The sequence below is a fragment of the Mizuhopecten yessoensis genome, unplaced genomic scaffold (genome assembly GCF_002113885.1).
Source record: "Mizuhopecten yessoensis strain PY_sf001 unplaced genomic scaffold, ASM211388v2 scaffold4123, whole genome shotgun sequence".
Lineage (NCBI taxonomy): Eukaryota > Metazoa > Mollusca > Bivalvia > Pectinida > Pectinidae > Mizuhopecten > Mizuhopecten yessoensis.
The window spans coordinates 434,141-450,025 of record NW_018405387.1 but is presented as its reverse complement, the minus strand read 5'-3'; the positions used below and the strand labels follow the sequence as shown (position 1 = coordinate 450,025).

Sequence of the window (15,885 nt, the reverse complement as noted above, 5' to 3'; positions counted from 1 at the left end):
AGATAAAACTTGTCTGAAGGATGATGAGCTTCCACAAAATACGAGTTTATTTGATCAATGCAACTCGGCTATAGTATCATTAGTCGTGCTAAATATAATTTATTTGAATACTCTGAAAATCACATGAGGTGTTCGTCGCAAATTGCATACAATCTATATTTACGTCACTTAAACAAACCAACAAAAATAAAAAACGACACAAAAACATTTTGAAAGCAGTCATGTTTAGATGAGATGCCATTTTATATTTTGTCAATATGACTCTTGAATCTGCTTAAAATGACAGGTTGAATAGCTTTTGAAACAATCGCTCAAGTGACGAAAATTGTGGGATTGCTGTTCCGTCAATATCGCTTCATTAACAGCACTCACACAAAATGCAGTACTAATAAGAATACTTATTCAAACGTACGAACAATAGCTAAAATATTAAGAATGCCAACATTTCCAAATAGCAGAATTCATGAAAACTGCATGTATGTATGCAATCTGTTTCCGCTTATATAGGTATGTCCATTGTCCTCTAGGAAAGCCACGTGCCAATGGATACGTAGTTAGCTTTTTGCTAACGTAAGTGCTGTTGCTTATGCTATGAATACCATTTTTCGGGACACCTCGGTACAATTCATATAAATATGCACTTAGACGTATTCCTACTACTGAATATGGCTGTCGTGTATTTCTATTGTAAAGTATCCAAATTTGTTTTAAAAGCGGTGTCAACGTCACGGAACATGTCAAAAATGCTGATCATACCATATATATAGATGCTTTAAAATTTTTCAGAATTCCAAAATCTTCTTGAAAAGTCCTCATAAACAATGACAGTATGTCTTTCGACATAATGTTTATGAACATTTCCGTTTCTTATACAAATAAGGAATAAATCATTGTCTAAAAAAAATGTCATTTATGTTTTCAACATTAAAGTTGCAGACAATACAGAGGAGTTCCCTTACTGAACTGTTTGTACGTTTTGTCCTCTCCTTCTCAGTATATCCATAGCAGTTTCATTGTAAAAAGAGCCTAAAAACAACAAAACAAAAGTAATTGTAAAAATTAAATACTAATTGTAAAAATACACTTATTTAAAAAAAAATTCGAGTATAACTATAAATGCTATTGTATTGAGCGTATTTTGATATATAATAAAAACAATTGGGTCAGATTGTTCGAAAATTTCAAAAAGACATTAGTGACTTTTTTTTTAAAATCTTATAAATGTGATTCTGTTTCTTTGCCTTACACTTATGATTCTGAACCTTTCTTTTAATACGTTATGAAATATAACGTATTTTATTTATTAAATGAGCACGGACTATATTCTTTCAACGGAAGCATTTAAACAAAGCCTCAGAGGTGCAGAGGCCATATAAATTGAGGGCACAACGGAAAACTTGTACACTACATGTACGTATTATAGGGTGGAGGTACAAAAATGCACGAATAAATCATTGCCAAGTGAAATCTGGAAGTGGTATCACCCTTGGACCACCTGTCTCATGAAGTGTAGGAAAATCTAAACTGGGATACATCTATGAACATGGGATGTTCCTGTGCGAGAAATATTTCTTTCTATATTTTTAACGAATTATTTTTTGAAACTGTTTGCCTATGGACTTGCATCAGAAATACATATATCTTTCGTTGACATGGTAAACACACATGTAGCAATAAGATTGAGGACGACATCATAAATTACAATTGACACCATTTAACATAAAACTGGTCGAAGAGTCTCGCTAAGGAGATTATGGGCTTAAACACATATGTTAAAATTCAAAGGAATAACTTGACATTATTTTCGTAATTTTTTCTCCTCTGATATTTCTAATATATCGATCTTACATTGGCGTATATCCACTTGAAGGTATGCCTCCGCCATTAAAAATGTATCGGCACCAGGGGTTAGATGGATGAGTACTTCCAACAGCTCCGAACAATTTTGCAAAGGCTGTATTTCACTTTCGTCCATCACGCAAGTCCCAACATTTTCCAAATAACTGTTACAAAAAGATACAACGAAAATCATGCTAATATACATGTACATGATTGTTTTAATAATATCGTATACATGTTTTGTAATAAAAGCAAGTTCCCACATAAAAGTAACTTGGGATCAAGGAATGATTTATTAATCAAAGATGATTTTTGTATTATTACTCCATTCAATGATATCTATATATATGATATTTGGTTTCTCGTTGTAGAAACACATTTATCGCTGATGATAGGATTCCAAAATATTTCATGGGACAACAAATAAAGATATTCTGAAGCTGAAAAAACATTCATTTTTGGACTTATTGCATCAAAAATATATAAGTACGATGATGTTGTTCCAAATCATGTTCTGGGGCTAACCATATAATATTTGGCGCCATATTCTAATGGCACCACGCTTATCAACAGTGCGCATCTTAAATGAGCCTCTCACGCCATGCAATATGCAATACTTGATTACTTGCTCTATATCAGATGTGTAGGTTTGCATTAAACTTAGCATCTGTAACAAAAATGTACCAAAATGTTTCTCCAGTTGCATCTACTCATGATCACTATGGTTAGATTTCCATATAAAAATAAACTAAAGACATTAACAATGTATGTAATATGACAATAGATCAGATATAAATACGCAGCACTTACCTACCTAGCTAGTCCGAATTATTCTGACGTTTTATCGACTTTTTTTTATATCGGTCTGTCGTCGATTAACGTCAGAACTCCGGCCCTCTATAATATGCGGGAAATAAGCGACCCGCGCCCGGGTCGCACTTCAAACTGATATTTTAGAATCACATCGTCACTTTCACACACATGTCGCACACGGATCGCAAAAGGTCTAATTTTTATGCACTAGGTGGTATGAAAAACATGTTTCAAAGATCATAACGAACAGTATTTTACAACGTTTTCTATACCAATCCATGTTTTTTAATGGAAATGAGGACATGAGCAATGTCACATGACTTGACGAGATCTCGCGTTACCGAAGGTATTTCCCAACGTTATGACGTAGGCCGGCGATATTTAGGTCACCTGGCATTAGAAGGCGGGGCTATCAAAAAACTAGAATAAAACAGAGTAAGTTTAAAAAAAATATGTTTTTATTGTTTGAATTGGTTGTTTGAGGCATGTTATTTATGTTCATCTTGTGCATAAAGAATAGATCTTTCGATCCGTGTGCGACATGTGTGTGAAAGTGACGATTTGTTTCTGAAATATCAGTTTGAAGTGCGACCTGGGCGCGGGTCGCTTATTTCCCGCATATTTTAGAGGGCCGGAGTTCTGACGTTAATCGACGACAGACCGATATAAAAAAAGTCGATAAAACGTCAGAATAATTCGGACTGCTACCTAGCATACATAAATATAACTAGGATATCTTACAGTGACGCTTATACGTGAAAGATATCAAATTATTAGCCACACGATTAAAATGTGTGTTATACTACAGAAGACACTGTTATAAATTCTGTTTATATCTTCTCTTTTTTTACGAAAACCTTCTCTGGAACGAAAAGAGACACATCAAGCTAACAATACTTGATCTTGATCATTTTACCATAAGCATGTCTGGACAACTCTACTCGACAAAATATAGTCCTCTCTTCAAATATTTCAATAAAATGCAAAAACTCATTATTCAACTGGCGAAAAATGGTCACTTTTTCAATATTTCACTGATAAAATGTAATAAACAGTGTTTAATGCAGATTAAATGACAAGGATGTTCTACTCAGGAAAAATATCGGTATCAAAAATGAATATATGACCTTAGCTCTGTATACGTTGGGCTGTTTTATTACTTGATACTCTGCCCCTTTAAGATATATAATATTTGTCTGGGAGAAATAAAATATTTGAAAAAAAAAGTGTATCCTGTTTTGTTGATCGTAGGTGAAAAAGTTAGTTGGCGTCGAAAAAGAAGTTTTAAGCGTTTAAACTTTTAATATATATTATTTCATAACAACTTTTAATAAATATTATTTATTTATAACCATTAATAAATATTGCTTTTTTCAATTGACATTATTTAGTTATAATCTTAAATAAATATAATTAATTTTAAACTCTGATAAATAATATTACATTGTAACCTTTAATAAATATGATTTGATTGTTACCTTTAATAAATTTGATTTCATTGCAATTAATAATATTTTATAACCCTCAGATATATGTTTCGATAGGAAACCACCTGACACTGTGTTTCTAGGTAAACACCGATTCTAAAACCTTATACACTTACACATATTACTGGAATGTCGAGTTTATATCATTATGTTACTGGGTTAAAATTAACCCCTTATAACACCGTAATCAATTGATATTACACCGGCTATGACTATCTTACAAATATTATTAACACTTTATACTGGGGCAAAAATGCATACTATAACTCAAATACACGTCTTAAATAATAATAATAATAATAATATACAACATTTATATAGCGCCCCATATAATGTGTAAAATTACTCTAGAGCGCTTTACAACATATGGATAATAGTAATGGTTATAAATGTGAAAACAAAAAACAAAGGCTTACAATCACTTTTATACATTTAAACAAGCAATGTGCACATACTTGAACAAATAAAAGGGTGGTATTTACATGACGTCTTTGCAAGGATTCTAAAACGCAGACGTGAAGAGGTAGGTTTTGATGTTCCTCCTGAACCCAGCCAGGGTATTTGGCTTTCTAATAGCAGATGGTAAGCTATTCCACAACGTAGCCGAAACCCTCCCAAAGCATCTGTTTCCGTAGGTCACAGTACGAGATTTTGGGACACACAACAAATATTCTGACTCCGACCGCAGTGATCGTGACGACTGATACAGGGTAACAAGCTCCTGTAGGTACTGAGGAGCTGTTCCATTCAGTGCCCTGTATGTGTATAACAGAATTGTGTACTGCGACCTGTATCGTACAGGTAACCAGTGCAACGAATAAAGCACAGGTGTGATGTGCTCTCTGTTTCGGGTTCGAGTAACTAGCCGTGCTGCAGTGTTCTGGACCCTCTACAGACGACTAATTAAATGAATAAATATTCCTGACACCCTCAATACATCTGAACAAATCAAATCTACTTACGAGCATTTTCTCTCCGTCGTTGTTTCCGAAAAGTACTTGTCAATATCAAAGCAGTTTCTAATAGACTCACTGGTTTGAGTTCTACATCTTTCCGCCATCGTCTTTTCATGCTTTTGAGCTATGCAAAAACATAATGTCATAGATATAGGATTAGTTTATAGACATAGATTACAAATCATTATTTAGAAAATACTTAATAATCAAGACTTGATTTACAGAAAAAAAGTCTTTATGTTTTTTTTAAACATATTGAATTTAGCATTTATTTACGTAAGTAAAGATTGATATTGAGTTCCTTAATTAAAGAAACAATTTTACAAAAAAAACCCAAATATGAATGACATTGATAATGCATCAGTTACATGTATTACAATACGTATATTTCCTTCTTTATTATATAAAAAAATACATTTCTTCAAAATCATTTACCTGGAGGGTACTGGAAGCCACTTTCTATCGCTGCTATAGAAATAAAACAAAAACATCAAATTTAGTATTAAACCAAATTTGTTAAAATATATTTACAGGGATATTCCCAAATGGATTAAAGATGATATTTAATCTTCAGAGAGTGCCACAAAGGAAATTTTATTGTCAAATTGAAAAATAAAAAAAAAAAAAATCCCGAGGCGGAAATCCGAGAAAAAGGTTTGTCTTTAATGGTCATTTGATCTCAACGATCCTTTTTATAGGTTCGTCATGACAAGAAAAAAAACTATAAATGTTAAAAAGAACCGGCCTATGAATCCGCCGATTAAGTACAACAGGTTTTTATTGTCGTACTACTTTTAAAGGCGGATATGCAAAAAACGATAAAAATCATTTATTTTTAACGTTCAAGACTATTTACAGGTTTTCCATGTCCAGGAGACAGGAAAACTCATTCCGAGGTATTTTTCAAATTGGGTAAAATGCAAGACTTTCGAGAAATCCTGACGGTGGAATTTCCCTATCCTACATTTATTGGGGCGAAAGAGTATTTATCACTCCAATCCCCTAGAATCCTAGAATAAGCCCAAAAACCTTGATCATATTTTTTTGTAACTAGTAACTATTATTTTACGGTATTTACCTTGGAATATTTATAGATAAAACCAAACCAATTCGCGAACTTTGCTGAATTTAAACTTTAACGCTAAACTGTATTTACGCATGAAAAAAATAAATTCTTTTTGACTTATGTTGCTAATTTATTATTGTTGTTTTCAATGTCATCACGCCGCTGTTTCCGCATTGAGGCATGTGACGTCAAGCCTATGACGTGTAAGGTAAAATATTACCTAGTTTTATCGATTTTGAGTTCGAATTATGACTTTGTTGACACTTCAGTACTCTCTTGTTATAATAACAATAGAAGTCAATAGTAAGGTGAATAAACTATTATGTAGTATTCGTTTGTCTCCTCATAAACATATACGTTATAAATATAAACAGCTTATGTATCGACTCACTGTCTCTATATCCACATATAATATAGTAAGGTAACAGAGATAACTAACAAAAATGCATGTCTCCGTATCAACAGATACACTAGTAAGGTTACCAGTGTAACTAAAATTAATGTCTCTGTATCTAAATGCAGGTTAGTAAGGTTGCAAAGGTAACTAACGAAAAGTCATGTCACCGTATCCACGGATACACTAGTAAGGTTACCAGTGTAACTAAAATTAATGTCTATGTATCTTCATGTACGTTAGTAAGGTTGCAAAGGTAACTAACGAAAATTCATGTCTCCGTATCCACAGATACACTAGTAAGGTTACCAGTGTAACTAAAATCAAAGTATCTGTATCTTCATGTACGTTAGTAAGGTTGCAAAGGTAACTAACGAAAATTAATGTCTCCGTATCCACAGATACACTAGTAAGGTTGCCAGTGTAACTAAAATGAATGTCTCTGTATCTACATGCACGTTAGTAAGGTTGCAAAGGTAACTAACGAAAATGCATGTCTCCGTATCCACAGATACACTAGTAAGGTTACCAGTGTAATTAACGAAAATTAATGTCTCTGTATCTACAGATACACTAGTAAGGTTACCAGCGTAACTAAAATAAAAGTATCTGTATTTTGTATCAGTAACCTAGTAAGGTTACCAGTGTAACTAACAAAAATTAATGTCTCTGTATCTACAGATACACTAGTAAGGTTACCAGCGTAACTAAAATCAAAGTATCTGTATCTTGTATCCACAGATACACTAGTAAGGTTACCAGTGTAACTAAAATTAATGTCACTGTATCTACAGATACACTAGGAAGGTTACAAAGGTAACTAACGAAAATTCATGTCTCTGTATCCACAGACACACTAGTAAGGTTACTAGTGTAACTAAAATTAATGTCACTGTATCTACAGATACACTAGGAAGGTTACAAAGGTAACTTACGAAAAATCATGTCTCTTTATCTACAGATACACTAGTATGGTTACAAAGGTAACTTACGACAATTAATGTCTCTCTATCTTGTATCTACAAATACATCAGTATCGTAACAAGAGTAACGAAAAATGATGTATCTGCATCTGCAAATGCATAGTAAGCTTAATTAAAACTAATGTCTCTGTTTCTAACTTTAAAATGTATTTGGAAAGTGTATTACCTTCTCTTGCATCTATTTGATTAAGATGAGAATATAGCACTGAAACAAAAACATTTAATTTGTATTAACAATCAAACACATCCACCAGATTGTGACAAAAATACTATCTCAAAAGAAATTTGAAACTAAGACAATTCGTAAGTAGTCTTATCACTGAAATTAATACCTTATTATTGGACATATTGGAAATCTTCACGCTATATTAATAATCAACTGCTTCAACGGATGTACCTCTTACATAAATCAATGTAAGTTTTGATATATTCTTTAAAGAGAAAACGGTTACATAAATCACAGATATAATATCTAAGGTAAGATATATTCTCAAGGAAGATAACTCTTAAACAAATCAAATGAGTTCATATAACATTAAGGAAATCATCTAACCTTTATCGCAATCATAATGTGTAAGATATTATGTACCATTAACATCGCGCAGTCATCATCATCATCATCACCATCATCATCATCATCATCATCATCATCATCATATCAACATCATATACACAATTTTCGAAGCATTTTTATTATCACATATGCACAATGATGAACAGGTGTTACCCAAATACATTTTTTTCGCTGGGCATTACCATTGTGGAGCACCATGAGATTCTTTATGAAATATTTAGAAGTTTTTCCTTCCGGGTTTGTTTGTTGTTTTTCCTTCCGGGTTTGTTTGTTTTAAAACCAAGCAGTTGTCGCTAGGTTTTGGGATCGGTCAATCAGTGTGTGAAACTCTTTACATATTCACTTCACTTACGTTAGCATATCCAACGTAAACGTGAAAATAAAGACGAGTGTAAAAACTCGGTAACATGTAAAAGTTTACAGAAATTACACCATATGTCATGTCATTATTTTCATTGATTTGATCGGTTTTAATCAAAGGTGTTAAACACTTACGAATAAGACCCGTTGCCGAGCCCACAAACGTGCATATCATTAATGTGATAATGATGATATGTTTTCTTTTCGATGTTCCCTTGGAATCTGAATTTCCATAAAATAAAGAATTGTCGTTACATTTCATATATAAAAAAGAGATTAATTCTTTTGAGAGTAAATATAAAAAAAGTTATTTATTTAAATAACCGATCTGCATCTCAACCAAATTTTTCCTGTACCTCCGAACAACCGTTGATTTTCGCCCTTGAAGAAAGCTAGGAGGCCGAAATATTGGGACTTATAGTGATATTTGTTCTATATTTTTTATCTTTTTTTTCCCTTTGGAAATCATCTGTTGTTTATGATGTGAAGTTTGATGGATAGAAATAAATACATATATAAAAATCTAACACGCAGATTGATAGAATGATTTCGAATGTCATTGTATATAATAAAACTAAGGTCATTTCTTTAAATTTCAATTCACAAATATTTTAAATGGTAACAAATATTGTAAAACCTACCATTTGGTTTTCCTTTTGGAGATTTATTGTAATTTTTGAAATCTTGGGTCTTTGGTTGGTTATGTATTCCAGGATTTGTAGGCGTTGTTATATTTGTGGACGGACTATTTTCATTTATAGGCTCTAACTTGATTGGATTTTCTTTGCTCATAGCCGAGTCCTGAAAACAAAAACCGGAAAAATAATATCAGTAACACACCAAGACAAAATCCGAATTAAGAAAGTGACAATACACAACTTAACACCTATATAAACCAAGGAGTCACAAAAAGCTAGAACGATGACAATAACATTCACAAACACGGGAAAATATCAACAGGAGCCGAGGCGATGACAAACAAAAATCACAACAAAACCTGACAAACTCGGAAATACAACTAAATGAACAAATGAGATTTGATAAAGAATACAGTGAGACACCACAAACCCTCCTAAACAACACTAAAATATAATATCACCGGGACGACGCCATAAGCAAAAAGACATCAAAGGATATCAACAATAAAATACACGCAAAAATCCATCATAAAGAACCCAAAAGACGTAAGAAAAACAAGTCCTCACAAACATAACATAAAACATGCATTTTGTTTAAAATAGAAGTTTAAAGACGAGTGTTTCATCCACCACATGTGGATTCCGTCCAGAGGAAAAACCGATGAAAGTATGTGCGTTTTAAAGTAAGGCTGAGTAATATGCCCCGGTGAAATTAATTGATCTTCCACGTCCATATCGCATTGATTTCTAAGAGCAAGAACGTAAACATGTCAATATTGTTTTTAAAGTATTGTAATAAATCAAGGACTTTAAAACAAAAAAATGCAAAAATAAACAAATATTATTGACCATTTTTTTCTGATAAGACATACTATCAATCCTTCAAATATCATTTCAATCAAATTCCGTGACGTTTTACGTGTATTTTTAACAGCTAAAGCTCTAAACCATCTTGTAAAAGACTTTTAAAAGATAACTTAAATATTTACCAGTCAATTAGAACAAGGCAAAGAATATGAAATATTCTGATTCCCAGTTTATATATTATAAAGGACCTATATGTATTAAGGCATGATGAACTTATTTAGAAATAATATGCATCATCTCCTATATATCTGTTACCATATACCTTGTACGTATATCTCCATGGTTACGTAAGGCACTTCAGATAATATTATGAAAAGTTTTAATGGTATTATGGTATAACCTTGATAGATGAATGTAATGATCTTATATAAATCAAATATTGTTTGGCTTGTTAGACATGTTAAGAAAATGTATAACTAGTCATGTAAATGTCTTGTTATGTTCAATAATTTAAATGTATGAAAACATAACAAGAAACCCTGATTTCGTGATACATATACATACTTTTCATAGAATATACATTCTTACCGTTTCAATAGCTGCCATTTCCAGTAAGTGAAGTAGTCCCCTCTCAGGTGATACCTGGCGGTTAGTACATGCAACTGGAAAAGATGACTCATAACAATTATTCAGATTGCAACAAAACATTCATAATTAGCTCGTCAGTTATTTAAGGCAATTGGTAACTCGTTGGTCTAAAAAATAGAAGAAGAAAGCACAATCAAAAAAATAAAGAGTAACTGTTTTGAAGGCGTCAACATTTACTGACTCTTACTGTTAGTGTAAGGTGCAAACCAATGATGTGACTGCCGGTTTGTCAATACAGAAAGAACATACTCTATGTGATACTAGGTATATACATTACCATAATACATTTATAAATATAAATACATATATGCTGTACAACAATGCTTCGTATAATGTTTTGACGGTTTCGGATTTTCGCTGATTCAAACAATCGCTTTTGTATTTTTTAAAATCAATATAGAATATATTTCAAAATTCTATATCAATGAAGAGGTCATGTATTACTGCATTAATATTCATTTTGATAATAATGTGTTATTCATTCTTGAATGTTAGTCAATGCCTTTCGGATGTGAGAACTCCATGTATTTTCCGCCCAGAAATTAATTGTTATTATATCATGACGTAACAGAGCGAGATATGTGAAACAAGGTATACAGTAAGCGACAGTGAGTGGCTAGATAGGTATTCCAGGGTTAAGAAATGTATGATCATGCTTTACCTAGTTAAAGATGTTTAAGGTTGACACAGTGTATTGTTGTCGTTTGTTCTGACATTAAAATGCTCTCATCTGCATATCTTATAAATCAAACCTTATTATGAGTAGACGTTATAACTTAAACTTTATAATAAGTATAGTCATATATTTAATTATATATTAAATTTTATTATGAGCAGACGTGATATGTTAAACTTTATTATAAGTGTATTCAACTTTATAATGAGTGTATGTTATATATAAAACTGTATTATAAGTAGACGTTATATATTAAACTGTATAATGAGTATATGTTATATATTAAACTGTATAATGAGTATATGTTGTATATTCAACTTTATAATTAGTACATGTTATATGTTAAACTTAATTACGAATATATGTTAAATAAAACCTTAATAATGAGTAGACGTTAAAATGTCCGAAACCCATTGGTATACGGTACCATTTCTCCTTCAGCGCCGAAGCCAACCGAGCAACGCTGATCGGAAGATTCGACCTTCATGTACACCCTTGTTTTCTGTATAAACATGTTGCTCGTCTCGTGAATGCTCTTTTGTTGCACAGAGCAACTCTTTTCTCTGATTTAAAACACGTTACTGGAACTCATTCACTCACTCACTGACTCACCCACCCATCCACTCATCCACTCCTCCTACTCACGGAGAAGTCAGGGCTCTATGTGCGCAGTCTAGAGTGAGGACGTTGGCAGATAATTACAGATCCTCATAACATCTGAGTCACGCGCCTTCCTGCAGGAACGGGTGCTGCTGTACCAGTACTCTTGAATGGTCGTCGTAGGGAGCCTGATTTTGCTAAAACCTGGACTCATACAAGTTCATGTACACAGTATTTCTCCAATGTTGCATCGAGAAGCGTTTCACAGAAAGTGTGTTTAGCGTCACCGCGCGTTTACTGTAAGCCAAAATATAGACTCTACTAAAGTGTGCAATGTTTCTGTTTTATTTGGACCAAAATGACACCATGTTTTCCATGCCGTTTTAATTTATGGACGACGTCTTCGGGGACCGTTTGCAGTTACCTTCGTGATATGAACATTTTTGAACGAGACGTCAAATGGTCATTGGAAGGAGTCCAAGTTGATTTGTTACATGAGAATGCGGAAGACATTGTATACAAAGCGCAATGGTACACCCTATTAGGGCTTGAAAATATTCGAAGGATATTTACATTTTATAATATAATAATGAAAGTGACCCAGGATGTGTTTCCGTTTACATCTTTAAATTATAAATATTATGAATTTATTCCAATGACACAATTCCTTTCAATTCCTTGTTCAGATATATTCAATTTAACAAACGACCGTACAACGTCATGCATCTGCATCTCTGGAAACAATGTGCTGTAAGGTAAACCTGCAGCAATCGACATTAATCACAGAAATCATGATATTCGGAGCAATATATAGTAATAATTTCGTTAACATCCAATTACTTACCTTCTATTCTTAATCCTTCTCAGTTTCTCAGTTTTCCGATGTCGGTATATCCGGACGAATCAGCCCCAACAAAGACCACGAAGAAGAAGGTTTCCCGTTATGCAGCAGGTAACAATTGCTATGGTTTAAGTGCTGCTTGTATGTAAGATAGCAGTCGTAAAAAACAACCTGTCATAATATGATGTACTGATATTAAAATGGAATGTGTGTTCTGCCATAGATAAATGACCTTTATAGATAGACACTAACATGTGATACGTTTTTCATTCTGTTAAACTCCTTATGACCAGTGCCATGATACATGTACAATACCTAGAGAGATAAATGGTAATTTTGAATTACATTATGATATAAACGGAACTTAAGTATGTAACACTGGTAATATCACCGTGATTACTCTTATATCATGAAATTACTATACTAGATAGTCTTAGTAACATGAAATGCAACAAATTATGTGTATTCGAGCAACATGATATCATATAAACCTCACATACTTCAATATATAAATATAATTGTATATAAAAGTATCTTAAATTTGAATATAAACGATGTTCCTAACGACACGTTTCCCATGATTTACCTTTAACAACATATCTCCTTTTATTAGATACAGCTCATTTTAGTGAAGAATCTTCAAACGAAAATATAAATATAACAGGCTTGAGTCCTACTTAACATGAACTGTCCTGTAAGTGTGACACTGAATTGCATTAAATTAAGTTATGCTATCGTGGCCCTGTTCTGCATCGACTAACGTTCATTGAGGCCTACGTTAGGCAGTCGCCATGTACATACCGGGAACTCCAGCTTTCCTCTTTCAAAAAAACCTTGCACGTCCTTAAATGACCATACCTGTTAATAGGATGTAAAACACAAACAAACCAAACAAATCAAACCATCGCCTTACGACTAACGAGTTAAGTATGTCGACGTTTAAAAGTTTCAATATAATATCATATTAGCCGAGATAGTTTTCACGTTTGTGTATTTCCACTGAATAAATCACAACTGAGCACAAAGCTAATAAGGCTGACTGAGGTTGGAAAAAAGCCGGCAAAGCAAGTGATATTTTACCTGTACATCATTCAAAACACTACAGGTTATCAATCATGTAATCTTCCTTGACTGGTGCCAATAGCCTTGTTAGCTTCATTAATTATCGTAAAATATCCAATGAAAATACATGCAATCATTCTTCAGATTGGAATCATTTTCTTACATTTTTCTCGATAATAGTGAATATACGGATACTTCAGGAATGCATGTACAGGTAATTTTTTTCATGAATTATAATATTCAATGTAATATTTTCGCCACTCAAATACTTTCGACAAAACATTTCTGCAAAGGTCATTATTGAGGTCATTATTGACATTGTTCTTGACATAGGTATACCAAGCAGCTTCCATATTTATTTTCATTTTGAAGAAAGTTATGAGCCCATTACAAACTATATACACTGACATGACGCTGACTGAAATACCTTAAGTCGGTTTTTTATCGTGTTAATGCTCGATCATAATATCAATTTGCAATATTTTAGATAAATTAGAACAAGGATAGTTTTCAAAAAGTTCATAATGTAATGTACTTATAGCTTATATTAAGGTATATTAACACATATACATCATTGTATATTTCGTATATCTGCAATATAACTAGATTTATAAGTGGAAAGTCGATGTCACTTCCGGTCATTAACGCATTTGACCTATATTGTTATTATAACAATGTAACATTCCTGTTCCTCCGAATAAGTAAGATGGACGTTATTTGAAACAACCGTTGACTTTTGCCGTTGAAGAAGGTCAGGGGCCGAACTATTGGGACTTAGAGTGACATTTGTTCTATATTGTTCTCTTTTTTCCCTTTGGAAATCATCTGTTGTTTATATCGTAACTTTTTATGTCATAATAATCTCGGCCAAATTATCTTGGAGAATGATATTTTAAACTTATAAATTATTTCGACATATTTCAAGATTATGTCGAAATCTTTTCAGTTTGTTTAGATATCATCTTAAAAAAAAAAATGTCAAGATACGAAACTCCTAGATCGTTAGTCATAGACAGATATAACCACCATCCTATATTCATACTTAATACACATTACAATAACCCACATTTGATAAATCAATCCCATTTTATATACATCAGCTAGCACGAACTATATTTTTTACCGCGTATGTATTTAAAGTCTTCATATATCACGTACGAAGTAAAGAATCAAGTATTTCTTCTTTCTTCCTTTTTCATGTTTTTAACTTGAATTTTTTGAAGTTCCTACCAGACATTTTGTCTTATTAATTTATTTAATTGTTTCCAAATATGAACAACACTTTCATATCATAATATTTTGTGATCTACGTATTTTCTTGGATTTAATGAGCGAAATCACCACGCGTCCCACATGTGGCGCCGGACACGATTGCTTTTCTTTTTATGCTTACTATCGAATTCTGTGCTTTGATGGACCCCGTACCACTGCCAAAAATTGAAACTATGCATTCGAAACTCATTTTTTCAGGCATAACGATAGCTTTGATAAATCATTTTTGAAAAGAAAAATACACCTTGCGGAAATATTTTGAAAACCCCCCACAAAGGAGATAAAATGAATAAAACATAATCTGTTCTTCGGGGCAAGACTGTGGTTCGAAACCTTGGCTTCAGATTTCAAATGTACAAGTTATTTCATATTGCTGTAGGTACTTTTACTTGAGAAATATATCTTTTTCCTTTCGCCAAAACTTTGACGAGTTACCAGAATGTACGTTTGATTTACACTTTTGTTTCAATGATGATTTTGTATAAAATCGCACTTGTCCTGTTCTTATTTTATTTATATATATATTTATTTACAATATATATAAATTTCAAAATGTAAACCACGTCTGATGTAAAACTTCAGTTAAAAGCAAGGTTTTCACTTTACATTATATACTTTACATCATACCCTATACATTAATTTATACTCTTTGAAGTGTAATGCCTCGTCATGTTGTACATGTATGTGTAACAACTGATGTTGCCTAATGTATACCTTGACATATTACAAGAGGCCTACCGAGCCAGTAATGCTCCTGTTGTGGAGCTGGATTGACCGTACATCTAGAGTTTAGAGGTCCTGAATTCGAATCCAAGTCTGGCCATTGCATTTACCTTTCCCCTTTCATTTAACTCCAAACTGAATATATC

General features: G+C 32.7%; 1 protein-coding gene across 1 annotated transcript; it reads right to left on the bottom strand.

The window, feature by feature from the left end:
• Nucleotides 1-211: 211 nt before the first annotated feature.
• Nucleotides 212-13,309, bottom strand: LOC110448671. The gene is made up of 10 exons (XM_021495052.1): nucleotides 13,269-13,309; nucleotides 12,686-12,853; nucleotides 10,506-10,579; nucleotides 9,114-9,273; nucleotides 8,608-8,694; nucleotides 7,705-7,743; nucleotides 5,531-5,563; nucleotides 5,102-5,219; nucleotides 1,849-2,003; nucleotides 212-1,026 (listed from the first exon to the last, which is right to left on the bottom strand). The coding sequence occupies exons 3-10, from the start codon at nucleotides 10,521-10,523 to the stop codon at nucleotides 956-958; spliced, it is 681 nt and encodes a 226-aa protein (XP_021350727.1). The 5' UTR covers nucleotides 10,524-10,579; nucleotides 12,686-12,853; nucleotides 13,269-13,309; the 3' UTR covers nucleotides 212-955.
• Between the last annotated feature and the right edge of the window lie 2,576 nt (nucleotides 13,310-15,885).